The sequence below is a fragment of the Medicago sativa genome, chromosome 5, assembly GCF_051527215.1.
Source record: "Medicago sativa cultivar Bolivia chromosome 5, Bolivia_mono, whole genome shotgun sequence".
In the NCBI taxonomy this organism is placed as follows: Eukaryota; Viridiplantae; Streptophyta; class Magnoliopsida; order Fabales; family Fabaceae; genus Medicago; species Medicago sativa.
In genome coordinates this window covers 9,971,602-9,993,557 of record NC_140753.1, presented here as the reverse complement: position 1 = coordinate 9,993,557, position 21,956 = coordinate 9,971,602, and the positions used below count along the sequence as shown (strand labels likewise).

The 21,956-nt window shown below is 34.1% G+C and overlaps 2 protein-coding genes and 1 pseudogene across 3 annotated transcripts; 1 reads left to right on the top strand and 2 right to left on the bottom strand.

Annotated features, from left to right (window-relative positions):
- Positions 1-1,444: 1,444 nt before the first annotated feature.
- Positions 1,445-3,713, bottom strand: LOC146919863 (norfluorocurarine synthase 1-like). Of its 2 annotated transcripts, XM_085713264.1 has the most exons (3): positions 3,237-3,697; positions 2,006-2,131; positions 1,445-1,897 (listed from the first exon to the last, which is right to left on the bottom strand). In XM_085713264.1, the coding sequence occupies exons 1-3, from the start codon at positions 3,615-3,617 to the stop codon at positions 1,613-1,615; spliced, it is 792 nt and encodes a 263-aa protein (XP_085569390.1). In that variant the 5' UTR covers positions 3,618-3,697; the 3' UTR covers positions 1,445-1,612. The 2 variants fall into 2 exon arrangements, with proteins under 2 accessions (XP_085569390.1, XP_085569391.1); XM_085713265.1 differs by lacking the exon at positions 2,006-2,131 and having other exon boundaries at positions 3,237-3,713.
- Positions 3,714-4,660: 947 nt separating this feature from the next.
- LOC146919862 (uncharacterized) lies at positions 4,661-5,756 on the bottom strand (annotated as a pseudogene).
- Positions 5,757-16,503: 10,747 nt separating this feature from the next.
- On the top strand, positions 16,504-19,374 carry LOC146919861 (methyl jasmonate esterase 1-like). Its single transcript, XM_085713261.1, has 3 exons — positions 16,504-16,890; positions 18,711-18,845; positions 18,984-19,374. The coding sequence occupies exons 1-3, from the start codon at positions 16,531-16,533 to the stop codon at positions 19,269-19,271; spliced, it is 783 nt and encodes a 260-aa protein (XP_085569387.1). The 5' UTR covers positions 16,504-16,530; the 3' UTR covers positions 19,272-19,374.
- Positions 19,375-21,956: the final 2,582 nt, after the last annotated feature.

Here is a 21,956-nt window from a genome sequence, read left to right as displayed (position 1 = left end):
TCCAAGTAACGTTTGAGCTTATAGCTTCTCACTTTTATTTCCAGTTTTACCCTTATTATTCTAACTAAATTCCATTTTTGCCCTTAATCTTCTCTTTCATTTCACGTTTCTGGGTTGCTGTGTTTTTTGTTCATCTTTCATTTCAGACTTAGTTTCCACCAGTCCACCCACTCAATCCCAATTATTTTCAGTGTCACACACAACATCAACTTCTTTTTTGATTGCTAGCTTTCTTTCCCATTTTTTCTTTCTTTGCGAACTTTTCAATCAAACTCATTAATGAAACAATGCTGAGTTCTTCTCCTCTTCATCATCTTCTAGCATTGACAAGGGTAATACAAATTCAGCTCACCCATAGTTCCTAAAAAAATCAATTTTCATGTTTTATATGCTCCAAAGAAGAACGTGTGTGTTGGCAACACAAACACAGATGAAAATGAACCAGAGTTCATTTATATGATAAAAATGTCCTTTTATGTAATTTTACATCTATCAGTTATTGAACCGCTAATTTTACCAAACACTTCAACTAGCTTATCAGTCATCAGCTAGCTTATCAGCTAAAAGCTATCAGCTAGCTTATCAGCTATCCGCTATTTTTACCAAACAGAGCCTAAATAACAACCCCATCGTATCATTTTAGATTATTCTAGATCAGCGAGCAACACAACAAGAAGTGTAGTTATTGATATCACATGCTACGAAAATGTGATATCAATTTTCTCAACCAATATATATTTTTTCAGTGATATTTTTCACTCTTAAAAAGTCATATATTCTCCAGCAGTTTTAAAGAAAACATTATTCGATTAACATTACATATATATACTAGCATACATATTCACCAGAAGATAGTGAATCCCCTTAAAAGGATCTCCGCATATTATTTGGACCACTCAAAAAAATGCAAATCATATACTACCTCCGTCCCTAATTATAGGACCCTTTTGAAAAAATAACGGGAATTAAGATAGTGGATATTTGCATTAAATATGTTTGTAATTACTATTGTTTTTACAATTTTATCCTTTAAGAGAGAGAGTTGGTTTATGTTTTCAACATGTTATTTATTGCTGATTGAAGAAAAAGATGTATAATAAATAGGGGCATGTATGTAAAGAAATAATTAATGTAGTTGGAAATAGCAAAGGGGTCTTATAAAAAGGGACAAAAAAAATTCTCAAAAGGGTCTTATAATTAGGGACGGAGGTAGTAATTGTTTAAAAATTACACATCATTTCATGAGTTTAATTAGTATGTTTTGTCAGTATACAATTATTTTACACATGTATTTAATAATGTGATGCATATGTAAAATAGTTGTGCATTGAAAAAATATACTAATTAAAATATTATTAAATTATTATTTAATTTTTTGTATGTGTTCAAAGATGTCTCCAATATATATAAAAAAAAAGTTGAATCAACAAAAGTTGATATAAAATTTGATCTAAATACATCAATTTTTGTTGATCCAAATTTTTCTTATAAAACAAGAGGAAATATTCCATATCGATTAAGTATACTTCCTCCTATCACTATTATAAACAAAATTTTACTTTTTAGATACATTAAATAATTAATGTATCTAAAATTTTGTTTATAATAATGACTAGAAAGAGTATTTATGAGTGATATCAAGGAGGGATAAGTAAAGGTCTTGAGGATTAGAAAGCATAGCCATGTGATCTGCTCTCTCGACCACTTTCACCATATCAATCCCAGCATTTTGGATCATCCAATACTGATACTCCACTGGAATTGCCAAGTCCTTATTAGCAACAATATAAGCACGAGGAACTGATTCATATCCTTCTTTTGGGAAATTTTCAGCCTCAGACAAATCTTCTATAAAGAGTGACGTTCTCCTTCCTAAAGTCAAGACCAATTCATAATCCTACAAAATTCCAACCAAGCAATTTTTTAAGCAATAATCAATAACATGTGTTGTGTCTAGCTAATTTTGTTGGAGATGAAGCTACATGATTAGACGCCATAAAGATACCTCTCTGGGACTGAGTTGGAAGAACATTGTGGACAGTAGCTTGGGTCCAAAACGTATCAATGTTTTGTTTCCATCAAATGAGACCTCAGAGTCTAACCATCCCATACTTCGGTATCTTTCAATATACTATCCATAACACCCAAAGGTCAGGTAAATTAAAAATGAACATTAGGATTAATGAAATTTTGAAGCCTTAACAAAACTAAATTTTCGTTAGAATTTCTTCAAATTCACTGTAAATCTAAACATTCACAAGGATCGGTTCAAAGATTTTTTATATCCTCAGCAAATCAATAAAGTAGTGCTCTTTTAATTATTAAAATGTCTTTCTTCTTGCATTTTTGTTGTAAAAGATTCATTTATAATCAAGGTTTTATAAAAATATATTTTTAATAGAATTAATCAAATCGAATTAAAAAGAAATATATCTATGTCGTACTGACTTAACTAAGTAAAAATAATAATTTTGACGCCCATAAAAAAATGGTACCCTAGTTTACTGCCCCTCCCGCCTGCCCCTAGGGCCATGCCATTCACTAAAATTACATGCGTAAGAGACACTCTCTTCTAAACATATACTCTTTTTATTGATTGAAATTCAACTAGACATCACTATTTTGTAAATCATTCTTAACAAATTAGACCGGGTTGTTACGTTTAAATTTTATGTGATCTATGTAAATTTTAATTAGGGTTAATAGGTTTTTACCCTCTGTAATATAGGTCATTTCCGGTTTCCCCCCCCTGTAATTTTTTTTTGATTTATCCCCTGTAAAAAAATTTGTTTTGATTTACCCCCCTAATAGGCCAAACAAAAACCAATTTTATTTTATTTTTTCAAGAAATTTTCGTTTTTGTTTGGCCTATTAGGAGAGTAAATCAAAACAATTTTTTTTTACAGGGGGTAAATAAAAAAAAATTTACAGGGGAAAATCGAAAATGACCTACACCCTCCGGTCACTATTATAAGCAAAACTTTGTATTTTAGATTCATTCAATTAATGATGTGTATGATCTTTATTATAGACCACATGCATCATCTAATGAATGAACATAAAATAAAAGTTTTGCTTATAATAGTGACTGGAGGGTGTATATTACAGAGGTAAAGACCTATTAACCCTTTCAATTAATATGAGAGTAATGCTATCATCTATAAGTTTGGACAAAATAAATGACATTTATATTGCAAAATGTACGTATAAATTAGCTGACCATAATAAATTCTCACCAGTTGTAGGACATAAGATGGTTTGTGGTGGGTATCAGGAATAAAAGCAGCTAAGAAAATTCCAACTAAAATTTTTCTAGGAAAATTTTCCATTGCAAGGGCTATACTCATTCCTCCAAAGCTATGTCCCACAAGAACTACTTTTTCATTTGGACCAAGTGAGATCATGAAATCTAACAAAGGCTTAGAATACTCAGCAAAAGTATCAACATCTTGAATTTCCTGAGTGTTGATGCCACTAGCTGCAAGATCAAGTGCTGTGACCTTGTGACCAGATGATTCTAACCGTGGCTTAAGCTTGTACCAATTCCAGGCACCCATGCCAGAACCATGTACCAGAACAAAATGCATTTGATTTTGGTCCATATTTGCTTTTGACATTTGGGTATGTCTTTGTTGTTTATATAGCCAGTGGCGGAGCCCTTCATGGGCTGAGGTGGGCCTGGCCCACCCCCAAAAATTAAAAAATCAACGATTATAGTTCTACTTTGCGAGATTTTATACAATTTTGTGTCGGTTTTAGGTTTCGGTTGATCCAAATTCCCGTAAAGTGATGTAGTGGCTCACCCAAAAAATTTAAATAATTCAATTATAGGTCTATTTTGCGAGATTTTATACAATTTTATGTCGATTTTAGGTTTTGGTTGATCCAAAAATAAAACTCCTTTACGCGGTAAATTTGCACATGAAATAATTGGTCACTTGAATGGATAAAAAATAATTTGGCCCACCCCCAAAATATTTTCTAGCTCCGCCACTGTATATAGCACATTTAGTTTAGTTATACAATATTTTCAAGCCAGATAATTATTGCTGGCATTGTTCCTATTGAATATACTTTAATTGATTTTTTTTAAAATAAAAGAAAAAACTTGATTTTTTTTTTTTAAAAATAAAAGAAAAAACTGAATGTTCATAACAAAGAGATGAACCAATAATACATAAAATAAAATTCTAACATAGTAACCAACATAAGGAGAAGCACCGCCTAAATAGATGAACCAACAAAGAGATGAGCCAAACCAAACCAAGCCAATTTAATCCAAACCATTTTGATCCAAACCAAATAGAAGAACCAGCAGTGAAGCAACCAAAACAGAAGAAACCAACACACACAGAGGCAATCAGACAAAAGAAACCAAATAGGGAGAAAGAAGCAATCAAACAATCCAATAGAGATAGACAAAGAACCAAATAGAGAGAGGAAAACTCAAACAAAAGAAGCCAATGAGGGAGAATACCAATCAAACAAAGAAGAATCAAAAGGGGGAAGAAACCAATCAGAAGAATCAAAAGGGAGAGGAGCAACCAAACAGAAGAATCAAAAGGGAGAGGAGCAACCCAACAGAAGAACCAAAAGGGAGAGAAGCAACCAAACAGAAGAATCAAAAGGGAGAGGAAGAGAAACAATCAAAAGGGAGAGAGACAATCAATCAAAGAAGTAATAGGGGAAACAATCAATCAGAAGAAGAAAGAACCAAAGAGAGGAAGACAATCAAAGAAGAGACAATTAAAGAGAAGAATCATTAAACCTCTTCCAATACATAAAGTCCTTAGGTCTACGACATGTCCCAATCAGCCTCCTGAATTATGGATCCAGAGGAGGCAGACATAACATGTGGCTGAGTAGAGAGAAACTTTTGAAATTGCGCAATAAGATCAGATGCTTGTGAAGTACCAGCCATAGTAGGAGCAATAGGAGAAACAACATTGGATGATGGAGCCATAAAATTCGTTTTATTTGCCTTCAATAACTTTGGACATTGTGCTTTCCAATGACATTTCTCCTTGCAAAATGCACATTCATCACTACCAATACCAGCCCTCCCCTGAGGTTTTCCTTTGTGAAAAGGAGCTGCAAAAACAGATGGAGGATTCGGGATAATTCCTTTTCCTTGATTCAAATCAGACTGAGACTTAAGCCTAGTTTCTTCTGCCAACAATTCACTAACCACTGAATCAACACTGGGAAGAGGATTACAATGCAAAATAGCTCCACGGAGTCCCTCAAAATCATCACGAAGAGCCATCAGAAGTTGTACCAGACGTTGTTATTCTCTTTGGTCAGTGTACGCTTCGACACCTTTCAATTCATATGATTCCATAAGAGCCAACTGATCCCAAAAATTAGTCATGGCCGAATAGAATTCATGAACAGTCATATTATTCTGTTTAAGATCCCTAATATCACTCTCCAACTTGTACCGTTTTGCAAAATTGGATTGCTCATACAAACAATTCAAATGACCCCAAACCTCTTGAGCAGTATCAAATTTTGCCACTTGCATACCTATTGACTGAGGAACAGAATTATTGATCCAAGTAATAATTTTTGAATTACTTTTATTCCATGTTTTCAAAGCTTCTGCATACTTATCAACATCCTTTTTATCCGTAGGCTTAACATAAGTTCCATCAATATAACTCCACATATCTTTTCCTACAACTCCAATAAGAATAATTTTCACCATTGAGTTGGACACTAATAGATTGGAGAGAATCATCTTTATCACTAGCCATTGCAAACATGGTTTGATAAAAACAAAATACTACTCCACTAGCCATTGCAAACATGGTTTGATAAAAACAAAATACTACTCCTGAAGCACACTACAAAAGCACTTTGTAACTATGGCAAAAACAATTCCAATACGGCAACCTTAAATCCAACAAGATATTTTCTTCTCACCAATGCAATCCGAAGGCAAAAACAATAGAAGCAAACCTTAAAATACTAGAATAGAAGCAAACAAGATACTTTTCTTCTCACCTAAAAGACAAAACATTAACGTACCTTCACAATTCAAGATTTGATCCATAGAAACAAACCTTAAAGAAACAAACAACATCTTTTGCGTTTCCCTATTTTTTTTCTTTAACAACGGAAGCACAACAACATCATTCAGAGGGAATCAACCATGCTCTTTGATACCATGTTAACAATAGAGAAATACGGCTAGGGTTTTCATAAGAATAACAATTGGTTCAATGAAGAAAGAGTAACAATAGAGTATAAATACTAGACATTTAAAAAGACTAAACTACCCTTAGCCCAATTATAACCAAAACCCCATTACATATTGTCTAACAACTTTTACTATCAGTGTTCCAAGTTATTTAAAAGTTATTTATAATGTGGTTGATTTCACAAGTTATTTAAAAGTTGGTTTCACAACCTTCCTCTCTTACCGTTTTTTAAGTATTGATAGTTGTATATTGGTTATAGCAATTGTGTCGTCCTTTTCATTAATGTGAAGTAAATGTGAATTTGAAGTTTCACATTGCTACATTTTAAAACTTTGAGATAAACACATTTTAAGGTTTGAAAACAATACCATAAGTCATGTGCGATTGCTCATAATTAATCCAATTTAGATGGTCCTCCAAACTCCATTCGTGATCCAACATCTCAAAATGGTGTATATTTCAAAAACAAAGGGAAGACCGTAACTTATTAGTTTGTCAAATAAAAAAAAGAGAATGTTAAATAGTGTCCTCAAGACATTGGTTAAGCAACCAAAACAAGTAAATTTTTATTTTTAAGACAAATTTTCTATTTATATCTTCCTTAACCATTGTCCTGAGGGCACTGGTTAATAAGACCAAAAACAAGTAACTTTATAAGACAAATTTATAAATTTATAAATTTTCTATTTATAAACGGTGTCCTCAAGACATTGGTTAAGCAACCAAAACAAATTTTCTATTTATATATTCCTTAACCATTGTCCTGAGGGCACTGGTTAGCAAGACCCATAAAAAAAAGGTGTGACTGATTTGTTTTAGTGATATGTTATTTGAACAATTATTTTTAAGTTAACTTATGAGACAACTAAATGTATAGAAATACATGTAAACATTGACACGGAAATCAAAACAATAGAAAAAATAATATAAGAGCACAATAAAAATACAGTTTTTTTTTTGAAGGAAAGCTAACTCATTTCATTTCATCCAAAATAATAGAGTGAATACAATATGGAGAATGATAGAAAGTAGTGGGACTAGCATGTAATATAGACGCTCGAGCAAGATTATGAGCGGCTCTGTTAGCTTGTCTCCTAACATAAGCTAGAGCATAACTAGCATTAGAAAAAAGTAAAGTTCTGCAATTAGAGAGTAAGATTCCTAACTCATTCCCATAGGGGCTATTACCAAGGACTGCATTCACAACTAGCTGACAATCTGTTTCGAATACTACCTGATTGAGGCCAAGATCAAGAGAAATTTGGAGGGCTTGTTGTATGGCGGTAGCTTCACATTCAGCTGCAGTTGGGATAGAGGGAAAAATCATTGAGTGAGCTTGGATAAGTTGTCCAAGGCTGTCTCGAAAACAAATACCAACACCAAATTTTCCTTCAGCTTCAAAAAGGGCACAATCAACGTTACACTTTATCCAATCTGTCGGCGGTTTAGACCATACTGGAGTAGCAGGCTGCACATTACCATTGGGACGGTTGCACCACTTGAAGTCTCGAACAATATCCAGTGCTATGATACAAGATGTGTTTGCATTGACTGGTTTTTGCTCCCATAAACAAGCATTACGCGAGCGCCAAATACTCCATAAGATAGCTACAAATCTTGCACAATTTTCCGCCTCAAGCGCTCGAAGTATGGCAAAGATAATAGAGGAAAAACTGCCGTTGGACGTCATGTACGGTGCTATCGTACCCCAAAGATTTGCTGATTTCCAACAATCAATAGCAAACTTACAATGCATAAATAGGTGCATTTCATCTTCAAGGTCGTTATTATTGCATGTCACACAAGTTGACTAACAAGGTACTCCACGACCTTGCAAATTAGACCGTGTAGGTAAACAATTACGAAGCAATCTCCAACAAAAATGTTTGATTTTAGGCGGAACATGCAGTGTCCACATTAACTTCCAATCGCCTGGGACATGATAGTTTGATCGTTGCTTTGAAATATTCAAACACATCTTGTAGGCAGATTTTACTGTGTATGAGCCATTAGAAGAGGCATTCCAAATAATTGTATCAGAATCAGTTCGAGAGTGCAAAGGTAACTTACAAATATCTAATGTATCTTGCGTGTTCATAATAGAAGCAATAAAGTCTCGATTCCAAGTGTTGGTTGTTGGGTTGAAAAGCTGGGAGACAGTCATGTTGGTAAGATTACTTGCCGGTATCGTGAAAGGCCGCAAATTCTGACGAGTGCGGATCCAAGGGTCTTTCCAGACATTAATATCGTTGCCGTTACCAATTTTCCACCTATAGCCAAGAGATAACATCGGAATAGTGCTCCATATACTCCTCCACGTGAAACTTGGACTATGACCAATAGTGGCGCCCAAAAAACCGCTTCTAGGGAAATATTTAGCTTTGAGAACTCTGGTGAGGAGAGAGGAAGAGTTTGTAATGAGCTTCCATCCTTGTTTACCTAGCATGGCAAGGTTAAAACCTTCAAGGTCACGAAAATTAAGACCACCTTGATCCTTACAAGCAGTCATCTTATCCCAATTTAACCAATTAATACTTCGACCTCCATTCTTCTTCGAACCCCAATAAAATGAATTCATCATGCGCTCTATTTCTTCCCCAAAAGTGGTAGGGAGTAAAAAAGCGATCATACAGTAAGTAGGAATAGATTGTGCAATGGACTTTAGAAGCACTTCCTTACCTGCTCGTGAAAGGGAACGAGCATTCCAGTTTTGTATATTTTTCCAAATTCGTTCTTTAATAAAAATAAATATCGATTTTTTGTCTCTGCCTACCATAGAAGGGAGGCCAAGATACTTACCGTGCCCCATAAATTCCACAACTCCCAAGAGATGAATAATATTGTTTCGGAGAGTCAAATCTGTATTTCGGCTGAAAGCGATGGAGGATTTTTGATAATTAATAGCTTGTCCGCTAGCAGCCTCGTAAGTATCCAGAATATTCTTGAGGGTTGTCACTTCAGGGATAGTAGCCTTGCAAAAAAGAAAACTGTCATCTGCGAAAAGGAGGTGAGTAATCGATGAACTCCCCCGACAGATGCGTGCCCCGTGGATGAGGCCGTTATTCTCATGATGCCTGATATAAGAACTCAAGCCCTCTGAACAAATAATATAAAGGTAAGGTGAGAGGGGATCCCCCTATCGAAGACCACAAAGAGGAGTGATAGGTCCCACACGATCATTGTTGACAAGCGCATGATAATTGACAGAGGAGACACATTGCATAATCCAGTTAATCCAGGTATTTGAAAACCCCATCTTTTCCATTACCGCTTGTAAATAACTCCACTTGACCCTGTCAAAGGCTTTACTAACATCAAGCTTTAAAGCAATGTTTCCTTCTTTACCTCTAGTCTTACATTTCATATAGTGTAGTACTTCAAAAGCAGTGAGAGCATTATCGAGAATATCTCTACCCGGGACAAAAGCGGCTTGAGTATCAGAGATGCACTTGTGGAGAATTTGTTTGAGCCGATTGGCAAGCACTTTTGAAAGAATCTTGTAAATGACATTGCAAAGTGAAATGGGACGAAGGTCCTTCATGCGCTCTGGATTATCTACTTTTGTAATTAAAGCAATGTTAGTATCATTTAATTTAGGAGGAAAGCTACCTTCATCAAGCCATGAGCAACAAGCTTCAAAAATCTCCCTACCAATAAGAGGCCAGAATTTTTGAAAGAAGCCTGGGTTAAGACCATCAGGACCTGGAGATTTGTCAGGGTGCATAGAAAAAATAGCTTGTTTGAATTCCTCTTCCTTAAAGGGAGCCGTTAGAGTCATATTGTCTTGATGAGACAGGCATTGATGGATAGTTGCAATAATTGGTGAATGATCTCCGTCACTAGGTGTGTAGAGATTACAAAAATAGTCTTGGGCAATGCTACACAGACCAGCTTGATCTTCGACATACCTATCATGAGCATCCCGCAACTTTTTTATAGTATTTCTCTTGCGTCTCGCAGTGGCTGATGCATGAAAAAACTTACTATTCTTGTCCCCATCCTTGAGCCAAAAGACTTTGGATCGCTGTTTCCAATAAATATCTTCCTGCAACAAGACACAAGAAAGCTTGTTTTGGATGTTAGTAATAGATGCATCAATTGTGTGATCATTAGTACTTCGAATGGCAGCAAGCTCGTTCCGCAATTTGTTTGCCTCGTGACGAAAATTTGGAGTATTGGCTTTGCTCCATGCTTCCATATCATCAACACAATACTTTAATTTTTGTAAAACATTATTAGCTGGATAGTAGTGCCAGTTCTCGTCAACCATATCAGAGAGACTTTGATCAAGGAGCCATGAATTTTCAAAGCGGAAGCTACGTTTCGAATGAATATAACTCTCTGGATCCAGTTTTGGAAGGATAGGTGAATGATCTGAAGTTGCCGCAACAAGGTTAATTAATCTTGCATTCGGGAATAAAGTGAGCCAGGAGGATGTATGAAACGCTCTATCAAGTCTTTCTTCTAAGGCGCGAGGGGTTCCAAGACTTTTGAACCAGGTAAAAGGATATCCTTCTAAAGGAAGGTCATGCAAGTTACAATCATTGACTGCTGAACGAAAACCATTATAAAGCCAAGTTGGTCTCTCGGATCCCCCTCGTTTTTCATCACTCGTAAGGAGATCATTAAAATCGCCTATGATACACCAAGGGTCCGTGGACATAGCAGCAAGATCTCGAAGGAGATTCCAAGATTGTCGACGCTGAGCATTATTAGAATAGCCCCAGAAAGAGGTCAGGCGCCAATTGCCTCTGTCTGAGTCATAAACTTGCAAATTAATGAAATTAGATGAATAATTGATAATATTACATTGAATAGAGGACTTCCAAATAACAGCAAGGCCGCCACTACGACCGTCCCTATCAACAGTAAAATAGGAATCATAGCCAAGCAAATAACAAACTTCTCTTATTTTATTAGAATGCGATAAAGTTTCAATAAGGAAAAAAATATCCGGTTTATAGACACGGATAAGGTCTTTAAGACTAGGAATTGCCTTAGGATGTCCCAGACCTCGGCAGTTCCAACATAAGATACTCATTTCGTCCGGCAGGCCTGGGAACCAGACTCTGCCGATAAAAAATGTTGTGTGTTCTGCTGCTGTTCAGTGCGATGTACGTCCTCCATACATGCTTTGTCCGACGGTGTAATAACACAGTCATCTAATGCATGTAGTGTTGTATTTTTTATTTGTGTATCAGCGCTCCTAGATCTCTTATTTGATGTGCCATCTAATTCTTCCTCCATTAGTTCTGTATCATTTACTGCTGGATTTGTAACTGCCATATTTGTTTTGTTTGGCAATCGAGGGAATAGAGTAGAGGGATTTGCAAAAGCTTCAGCAAGAGAGATTGTTGCCCCTAATTTATTGACAATTGGTGGAGCCTTTGAATGTTGTTGACTGCCTCCTTCAGTACCTGAAACATGTGTAGCAGTTCTTGTATTTTGTGACACTGATGGACCAGCAGCTCTAACCGTACCACCATCCTTCCGCAACCACTTAGAACTAGAACCTCTGTTGCCATTTTTCTTCATTGGAACTCGCAGGTCAGAACTCCACATACGAGAACCATCGTCATTAGGTTGTGCAAATAGGCTACTGCAGAATTCATCCGTATGTCGGAGCAAACCGCAATAATAACAGAAAGATCCTAATCGCTCGTATTTGAATCGGACTTCATGTGAACCACCCTTAATCTTGATCTTCTTGAATCTCGCCAAAGGTTTACGGACATCAATCAACACTCGGATACTCATATAAGTGGCAAGGAAATTGGAATTTTTCTTCTCATCATACTCCATATATTCACCAATAAAATTCCCAAGTTGTTTACCTGCTGTTTGAGACATACAGCCAGCCGGAACATCATGAACTTGTACCCAGAAAGGGATGTGATTGAGAGGGACAGATTGTGGCGTGTTCCCTTGTTGCAGAAGCCATAGGATAAGGGTGTGACCATCGAAAGACCACGGTCCTTTTTTGAGAACGCGTTCCATGTCTCGAGGATGGAAAAATTGGAAGAAGTAGAGATTAGGGTCGACCTCCTTAATTGACATCTGACAAACTGGGCGCCAAAATTCAGCGATCTTTTCCTTCATCATATAGGATCGGACAGGGCGGTCTGTGAGAAAGCGTCCTACCAGAACATACGACCCTTCAACGGCTTCAATCGATGCTTGACTCTCGTCGAATTGAATTTCCAGTTCCTCCTCTTCACCTTCAATTCTGAGATGCTCCATGGAGAGAAAACGAGTACGACACCGATTGGAATTTGAGATGATATCACTTTCCTGTATCGCAATCGCTTTTGTCTCTAAGTTGCAATCGCACAATCGCAAGATTACGACACCGATTGGAATTTGAGGTGATATCGCTTTCCTGTATCGCAATCGCTTTTGTCACTGTAACAGAAAGAAAGAGCAGAAATACGATAAACTTCTCACAAAAGGAGAGAGACTTCTCACTAGGAAATTGAAATCCTAGGAGAGAAATATGATTACGGCACCAAGTTGCAATCGCACAATCGCAATCGCTCCCCGATGTGTTTCAATAAAAATACAGTTAAAACCCTATAAATTAATAATGTCAGGACCGGAGAAATTTATTAATTTAGAGAGTTATTAATTTATCGATAAATTAATAATTATTAATTTAAAGAATTTTTAAGTAATTATATTGTACATACTAAACAAAAAGGCAAATTAGTCTATGCCTCTTAGAATTACGTTGCAGCGAACCTTGTGACTCAACATAAATTAGTAACTACTGTGTTCATATGCATTGGAAATCAATAATGACTTTTGAAGTACAGTAAATGTAAACAAGAGGAACAAATGTGTTCAATGTATTCTTAATATATTTTTTTCAGTTTCTATGAATTATTAATTTATGATTTTCTTGGGACCGAAAATTATAAAGGGATCTCCCGAAAAATTATTATCTTATTATTTTATCGAGTTTTTCAATTTTTTACATTGGCCCAAGTCGGGACCGGACAAATTTATTATTTTAGAGAGTTTATTAATTTACCGAGTATTAATTCAAAGAGTTTCTACTGTGCGAGGAAAATGTTCCAAAAGTGACAAAATACCTATCTATCTATCTAAAAAAATGGAGAATAGTGTGCAAACCCTATTCTCAACCCTAATTATCTAAAATGACTATTTCGCCCTCTAATTTTGGCCACCTCTTTCCAATTTCGCCCTCCCACATCCCTTATGTAATTTCGTTACATATTAGTTGACATGCTTTGTCATTGTATGTTACAAAATAACTGCCTTTCATTTCATATGTCTCGGTTACACTTTGTAATTGTACAAATGCCATTCTTGCAGGATCATTTCTATGCCCATTCTGCCTTCCCCTATAAAAGTTGTTATCAAAGATGAAATGGAGCGCCCCTTTTCATGTTTTATTTTTTTTAGGGACTCTTTTAATATTTTATTGTGTGCTTACTTTGAGTGTCAACCTTTCAATTCCACAATGATAAAAAGCGGTTATATATGTTACTTATACTTAAATAGATTATGTTACTTATATAGACGTCGTATGTACAACCCCTTATGTAAATGGGCGTGTGAAATTTCATTTTGGGAGGAATGTATGTGTAGCAGAAAAAGAATAGTAAATTTCTCAAACTTTTATGATTCATTGTGTATATTTGTTTCCGTCATTTTCAACGAGTGAGACTATTGCAATACATATATATTTTAAACTTTTAACATCTAGCAAATTCATGCTTGATACAAAAATATGGTCACTTTACTTCAAGTATCTATTATCTATTACCACGTTAAAGAAGAAAAAAAAAACTATGCAATATTGTTATTGTTATTATTATTATTATTATTATTATTATTATTATTATTATTATTATTATTATTATTATTATTATTATTATTATTATTATTATTATTATTATTATTATTATTATTATTATGTTCAAAAACAAAATCCTAAGTTTGAAATGATCTTCTTTCAACAATTTTTTTTAAATGATCAAGTAACGGTACATGTTTCTTTTTTACTCAAGAGTGAACAATTCTAAAGCAAAAATTAAAAGATGTGTTCTCCTTCATCTTTTGTGACAAAAATAAGTTACAATTATTTTTAGTATCTTACATCTTCTATACTATATTGCGACTTAAATTTTAGTTTTTCTTAAATAAGTATTGTGATGTGGAATCATCTTTATTACTTAATCAAAAGTTAAAATGTATTTTCTAGACAAATTTTATATTTATAGATTCCTTAATCATTGCCCTAGAGACACCGGTTAGCGAGACTCATAAAATAGAAATCTCTCTTTCATTTAGTATCTCTCCAAAAAATAGTCGGCCCAAGTTTTGTTCATCTTTCTTCCATTTTCTTCATTGAGATGGTGGTTTTGGGTTATTTTTTGACTCGAAATCACTCATCTTCATATATTTTTTTTCTTTTCTCTATTAATCTAAATAAGTGATTTTCACACAAATCTAGGTTTTGTTTTGTGATTTCGTTGTATAAATGCGGCATTGCTTTGTTCGCCGTATTGGTGTGGTGTTGGTTGTTTTTCTATCTTGATATGGTGTTCGTTTGGTTCAGATTGAGAAATCAATTTCAATCAATTGACTTGGTCGTCAACGTTGCAGATTCAGAGACATGATATTCCAGTCATTTTAATTTTGTCACATTATGTGTAAAACATTTTGTCGTTTTATATGTTATTAACTCAGATATTGTGAGTTTGCTCGCAAAGTCATCATTTTTGTTTTTAGTGATGTTGCATTTGTGTTTGATTTTGATGCACTCTACCGATTTAAATCAATGAATATAATTGTTTTTAGTCGAAAAAATAAAAATCGAAATCTCCTATTTCAATTTTTATATGGTTAAATATGTTCTTACTCCCTAAAATTGAAACTTTCAAAGTTTAATCGTTATTTAATTTTTATTGTTTTTCCAGTCCCTACAATATTTTCATGTTTGTAATTTTACTACCTGTTAAAACTAAATTGTTTAGTTTGTCAAAAAAAAAAAAACTAAATTGTTTAGTTATCTTTATTCTCTTGAATTTTTTCAAACAAGTTTGAAACATTATAAAAAGTTCAATTACTAAAAATTAAGAATTTTTTAATATGAGATGAATTAAATATAATTTTTGAAACGTAAAAAAATCAAAATAAAAGTAATGAAAAATCTGGACATAATCAAATTTTGAGCTCATTCTTTATGGATGAACTTTTTACAATATTCTAAGCATACTTAAAAAAAATCTTTCAAAAATACATGTTGATTTAACAACATGCATAAGTTTTTTTTAAAGACTAAAAACAATAAAATGAAGTATAAATTACACTTAGAAAATCATCATTTTATAGGAAAAAAAAATATATTTAACCATTTTTTTTTTATATTTATACATGGCTGCTTTGTTACAGCATTGTCGTTGTTAATGTCTCATCTGTAGCGAGGTGGGCAAGCGGCATGCCGGCTACGGATCCAAAGCATTAACTAATTTTATGCTTTTTTGAAAAATAAATCCTGAGTACTTATTGATAAATAGATTTGAATAATCAATTTTTAGATTTGTACGTGTCATCTTTGGGTAAGGTTATGCTAATTTTCTTGGTATCGTTTCCATTTTATCGGATTTCTATGAAGGGACCATTTGTGTAAATATATTTTTTTAGCTAATCTCTTTTATGAAAAGAAGAATTAGATTAAATCATAAAACTATTAATCATTAAACTGGTAGAAAAATCGTCACAGTATCCATATAAATGAGTAAATGATCCTATCTATAACAAAGAAAAAGAGTACTCCAAAACTATATATTAATCAAAAGATGTGGATGGAAAATTTTAATTACAAATGTAACATGATAATAACATAGACTTTGAATATAATGATCAATAATAATAATAATATCATTATAACCTTTTCTTTTTAGGGGAGAGCAATTATAACTTGTATAATGTTTTTTCTAGAAGAGGAAAATAGCACAGAAGCCACTACACAAGAAAATTGCGGATGAATCAAGAAGTTTCGATGGACCAGATTATTATTGTTATCATCATTGTATATTGTTGGATTATGAGTGGAGTCTAGGAAATCCTCTACACTGTGTCAAGAATCATATAGCTGAACAAGACATTATATTTTTATCGCAAATTTTTAAATGAATTTATGAATCTTCTCACTTATATTACGTATCTATTTTTAATATTAGAGCAGACCTTCAATTTGATAGCGACGTCCCCTGTTATATTTTATTTTATTTTATATTATAAATATGTGCAAAAGGCAACATAACATAAACATAGCAGGAGGGACTAGGAAAGTTAGATGGATACAAGACATTTCGTGTTGGTTCATGGAGCTTGCCATGGGGCATGGTGTTGGTACAAGATTATTGCTCTGTTGAAATCTGCTGGACACGAAGTCACAACCCTAGACATGGCTGCTTCTGGAATCCATCCAAAGCAAGTGCATGAGCTGGATTCTGTCACAGATTATTGTGAACCGTTGATTGAATTTCTAAGGTCACTGCCACAAGACCAGAGAGTTATCCTAGTGGGTCATAGCTTAGGTGGGATGTGTATATCTGTGGCCATGGAATTATTTCCTAACAAAATTGCAGCTGCTGTATTTGTTGCAGCTTTCATGCCTTCTCCTGATCTAAGCTTCTTGACTCTTCTCCAAGAGGTACTAAATTATTGCTGTTTTGTGTTTTTCCCATATTTCATAGCTATCATCAAATTTGGGAACATAAGCATGATGCATACATATGTGGCTAATCTAGTGAATAAGACATAAGTCATAATAACGTAGCATATGTGGCTAATCAAGTGAATAAGACTAAAAAATAAAAGTTTCAAAAATAATCTAGCTGGGAGTATAAATAATTCTTTTTACAATTTTCATTTTTTTAGTAATCTAAAGAATGCTCCTTAGCTAAAATACAATAAAGATTATGGATAGGAATTAACCAAACCGACCGATAGAGGTTTATGATATAGTCTATGCCAACTTCAAATCAGGTCAGAATTAAAGTACATCGTTATAAACTAGAATCGAAATATGATATGTTGAGGTAGCTCAGCTTTGATAAATAGAAAAACTAGATGTCTCATTGCCGATTCGAGAATTAGTCTCATGACGGATACAAAGGGTAAGCTATATGAATACCTTGGGACACCTCTTGATGGTAAAAGATCATAATTATAATAGGTTAGCCAAAAAAGAAATGTGATATATGTTAAATATTTTAAAACATCATGTCAAATATACAAAAGCAACATAATTTCATTGATCTTTCAGCTTGTTAGTATATTTAAAGACATAATTAAATAAGTTTTTAAGCTCCGTAAGTATACAATCTTTGGTTTTCAGTCTTTCTAAACTTTTTCTTCGAACAGTTATATCCAAAATTTTTTTTTATCAAATTTGGTATTCGTTATTAAAATAAGTTAAACATGACTAACGAGTAAAAATAAAAAGATGGTATGTTTATAGGAGCTAAAAATTTAACTGCATGGATAAAAAAAATTGACTTTTAACATAATTTTTTTTATCCCTATACAATAACACATGTGAAAGCTTTAATAGCTGGGACTAAATTTACTCACTCAAAATATTTAAAAGACTTTTTTTTATCCCTATACAATAACACATGTGAAAGCTTTAATAGCTGGGACTAAATTTACTCACTTAAAATATTTAAAAGACTATTGTTTAAAGAATTTTTTAGAGAAACTAAAAACACTTATTTAATCCTTAAAGGTATGTTATATTACTTATTTAACCATATTCATATAAAATAGATTTTTAAATGAGCTAACAAGTTACATACAACTTTTATTCAAAAAAAAAAAAAGTTACATACAACTTTCAAGAATGTCCCTTCACAAAAAAACTTTCAAGAATGTCAAAATTAGACTTAAAAATAAATATATGACAGAGAACAAATCTTTCATTGGCTTGAAATTTTTTGACACAACCAGAATTAGGCTTTAAAAACCTAATTCTCTACAGCCTATTCCCAACCCAACTCCAGTCTTGAAACTTACTAGTACAAAGCTAGCTAGCAAGTATTCGATTTTTCTAAGCGATCACTAATAAACAAATAGGAGTGGGATCTGAAATTCATCTTAATCAAAAGCAGAAATAATTTTGCACACAGTAGCATTGAAATTGACGATTAGATCAAGAGAGATTACATTGAATTTTTTTTAAAAAAATAGATAAATTTCTAACTTGAAATTTAAAATTAAGATAAAGAGTGGTTTTGTCCTTTCCTTAAATTATATAAGGGTTAAAGTATCCAAAGTCCAAACACATGAAAAAATAGCAAAGTTCAAAAAATTAACATCATAACCCCTAATTTTAAAATCAAAACTTTAGAAAGAAACAGAAAATCAAATTTTGGAAAAGGATAAAAAAAAACTAGCCTATAAAAAAATTAAGTAACCATTTTTTTCTTCTTCATCAATTACTGTTCTATAACTTCATTTTGCAAATTGCAGTATCAACAAAGATTGGATTCCAGCTTGGACACAAAGATTATGTTTGATGATAGCCCTAATGATAAACCAAATGGTTCCATGTTATTTGGACCACAATTCTTAGCAACCAAGTTGTATCAACTATCTCCACCTGAGGTATACTGGCTTATGTTGACACACAAAAAATGCTTACAATATACTTTTAAATTCTTTGGGAAATAAATATGATACTTCCTTTAAAAAAAAAAAATGATACTTATATATATTTTTTTGAAATGGTTATATATGAACCAGGACTTGTCCCTTGCAATGTCTTTAATAAGGCCTGTTCGTAGCTTTGCTGATCAAGAACTATTAGGAGAGAAAACAAGTGTCACACAAAACAACTATGGAACTGTTGCAAAAGTCTACATTGTATGCCAACAAGACAAAGTGTTAAAACATGATTTTCAGCTATCAATGATTGAAAGAAACCCTGCTAATGATGTCAGAGTGATTGTTGATGCTGATCACATGGCCATGTTCTCCAAACCGAAAGAGCTTTTTGCGTATCTTCAAGAAATTGCGGGGGCATATTATTAGCAAATTAATATGCTTGTTGATTTCAATTTAGAATAAACTGAAATATCAATGTACCATCACTCAAGAACTTCGGTAAACAACAAACTTACAATTTTGTCTCTAAGTTATCACCCTTTTTCAATACCCAATCAATAATAAGGATAGTCTGAAGAAAATTATGAGAATATGTTGCATGCAAACACCCAAAAATTGTCTTCTATCTTATGGTCATAACAAAAGCGTATGAGGAAAAACTCAATCCCTCAAATTTAATAGGTAAAGAAGTCAACCTCCATTAAAGGTCCCAAATAAAGAACCCCCACCAACCACAATGTCCTCAACCGTTCCACACAACTCCCTATCAAATAACACAGTCGCTTCCTCCATGTAAATCAGTTGGCACGTCTTTATTATGCCAAAGAAAAGTGTGGTGAAACTCATGCATGATCGAAGTAGAAGAAGCTCACAACGAGGATCTCTTAGTTGTGGAAGAAGATACATTAAATCAACAGCCTTGGAAGCTCTCTTCATGGTCAACCTCTAATAAAACCTCTATCTCAGCTAACTACTCCTCCGAGAAATTTCACCCCCAAAGTCGGCCTCCCAATGTCCGAAGGGAACAAACCCCCATGATTCTTATTACCATCACTTGAAGGTCAAAAGTTTTCAGTCTTACGAATATTCAGTTCAAGGTCCAATTCTGGCTTAGATTCCCGAATGATGTTTAGTGTTTTAGCCACCTCATTTGAATCTCCTACAAGAGTCACTTCATCAAGATACCAAACATGAAGAAGAAACTTGCAACTATCTTTGATCTGATGAATAAGAGGGTGTAACACAAGAGTAAAAAGGAGTGGCCCTAACGGGTTGTCTTGTTACACTCTAGTGGCTGACATGATATGTCCATCACCAAGGTATTGACTTGTCTACCAAGTTAAAACATTCGATAAATCTATTATGAGCATAGTCACAAAACCATATCCATGTTGATGGCTCAACATCTTGTTGGCAATGTGCAAAAATTGCCTATTTACCACCTGAAACCCGAACAACAAATTGAAAGTCATTGAGATATTTTGTCATATGTTTATCAACTTCTTTCATAGAAACCTTGGATATCAGATGCCTCCAAATGCTACCTACTACAATAGGGTGTATTCCACCGCCAGGCTTTAGCAACGCTGTCAAGGGCACATAAGCTACAAATTATATCAAACTCAATGGACATCTTCCTTCTAGCCATAAGTTAACCACTGAAGTGATGACACATAAAAGATCTCTTGACACAACTGGCTCTTCTCCACACAACACGTCTAATAAGTGATGGGTCTGTAAACCATCTATACCACAAGATGTCTCTTAAGGGAACAATTTAATGCACTCTTGAGAACAGTCTCAACATCAACCACACGGGGAGCTTTAGAAAACATAGTGGTCGACACAAAAGGCGGTGACATATAGCGTCTTTAGCCCAAAAATTTCCGTGGTATCTTCATTATATGGGGATACCCCAGATGACAAAACACCTACAAAACTTATGTGAAGTTCACATTGGTAAGACTATGAAGGCATTGTCCATCTTTTTGTCTTTCTCCTCAAAATAATCCCCTTCATTCACCATGCCATCATTTCTAGACCCGCTCAACACATTATCAACCAACTTGGTGTGACTGTCAGTTTCTCTCCATCTAGCCAAACAAACCAAAATGTGATGTTATTGAAGGACTGTCATTTCCCAAAATTGCGATCTTACCTAGCCTAAGGCTTGAACACACGTTATGTGCAAATAGGAAACAATAACAACCGAATCTAGGGGCTATAGATGTCGGATCATCAACCACCTGATAAAGAACATCTTTTAATGCATGAGAGAATGCAAGATGACAACTATGAGAAATACTCTTCAAAATCAAGATATGTACTTAGAGGACTTCCTCTAACAACCTTGCATCCAAAACCAGCCCCTCCTTTACATCAATAGTATCAAAGTCTTTTCTCGATGGTTTTAAACTATGTACAATGTGACTTCCAACCCCCTTTATCTCAGCAGTAACATAAATTGTATCATCAGAATGATGACATGCACGACTTATGACATGAAACTCATACACATTCATTGCTAAGCCACCCTCAAAGTCACCTCCAAATCCATAAGCAAACTCCAATCACTCTCAAGGACTTTCCTCGGTGTACTTTTATGTTCGTCAGTACAAAGGTGTAGCGACTTAAGATGAGGCACAAAATGAGAAACACCCTTACTCCCTTCTGCACCATATGAGCAACAATGGAACCTTCGAAATGGACTATTGAGACCTCATATTTGAGTAGAAGTCATTGAAAAATGCAAAATTGTTCCTAGTCTCTACACAATACAAAAAAGTTTTGAAAATCTAAAATTCAAAATGCTCCTAAAAAAACGTTTGGTTGAAAAATTTCAACAAACATATTATACACATGGGTGAAAAAGTGCATTTTGACACGAAAAATTGATGAGAAAAGTGTGGATAATGTGATAGATGAGCGATAAAAAAGGTGGGATAGACACATAAAAAATAATGATGGTGGGATCCACTTAGTGATAGGACCCACCACTTATTTTTTTGTGGCTATCTCTCTCCAAATTGCTACAAATGAAAAAGTTATAAATGGAGAGGATCTTTACCCGATAGAATGTATGCACCTATTAGACTTATTCGTTAGCATAAT

Coding starts and splice junctions, on each gene's coding strand:
- LOC146919861 (XM_085713261.1), top strand. CDS start 16,531: ATGGATACAAGACATTTCGTGTTGGTTCATGGAGCTTGCCATGGGGCA. Junction 16,891..18,710: donor TCTTGACTCTTCTCCAAGAG/GTACTAAATTAT, acceptor TGCAAATTGCAG/TATCAACAAAGATTGGATTC. Junction 18,846..18,983: donor ATCAACTATCTCCACCTGAG/GTATACTGGCTT, acceptor TATATGAACCAG/GACTTGTCCCTTGCAATGTC.
- LOC146919863 (XM_085713264.1), bottom strand. CDS start 3,617: ATGTCAAAAGCAAATATGGACCAAAATCAAATGCATTTTGTTCTGGTA. Junction 2,132..3,236: donor CATCTTATGTCCTACAACTG/GTGAGAATTTAT, acceptor TGTTATGGATAG/TATATTGAAAGATACCGAAG. Junction 1,898..2,005: donor TCCAACTCAGTCCCAGAGAG/GTATCTTTATGG, acceptor GGAATTTTGTAG/GATTATGAATTGGTCTTGAC.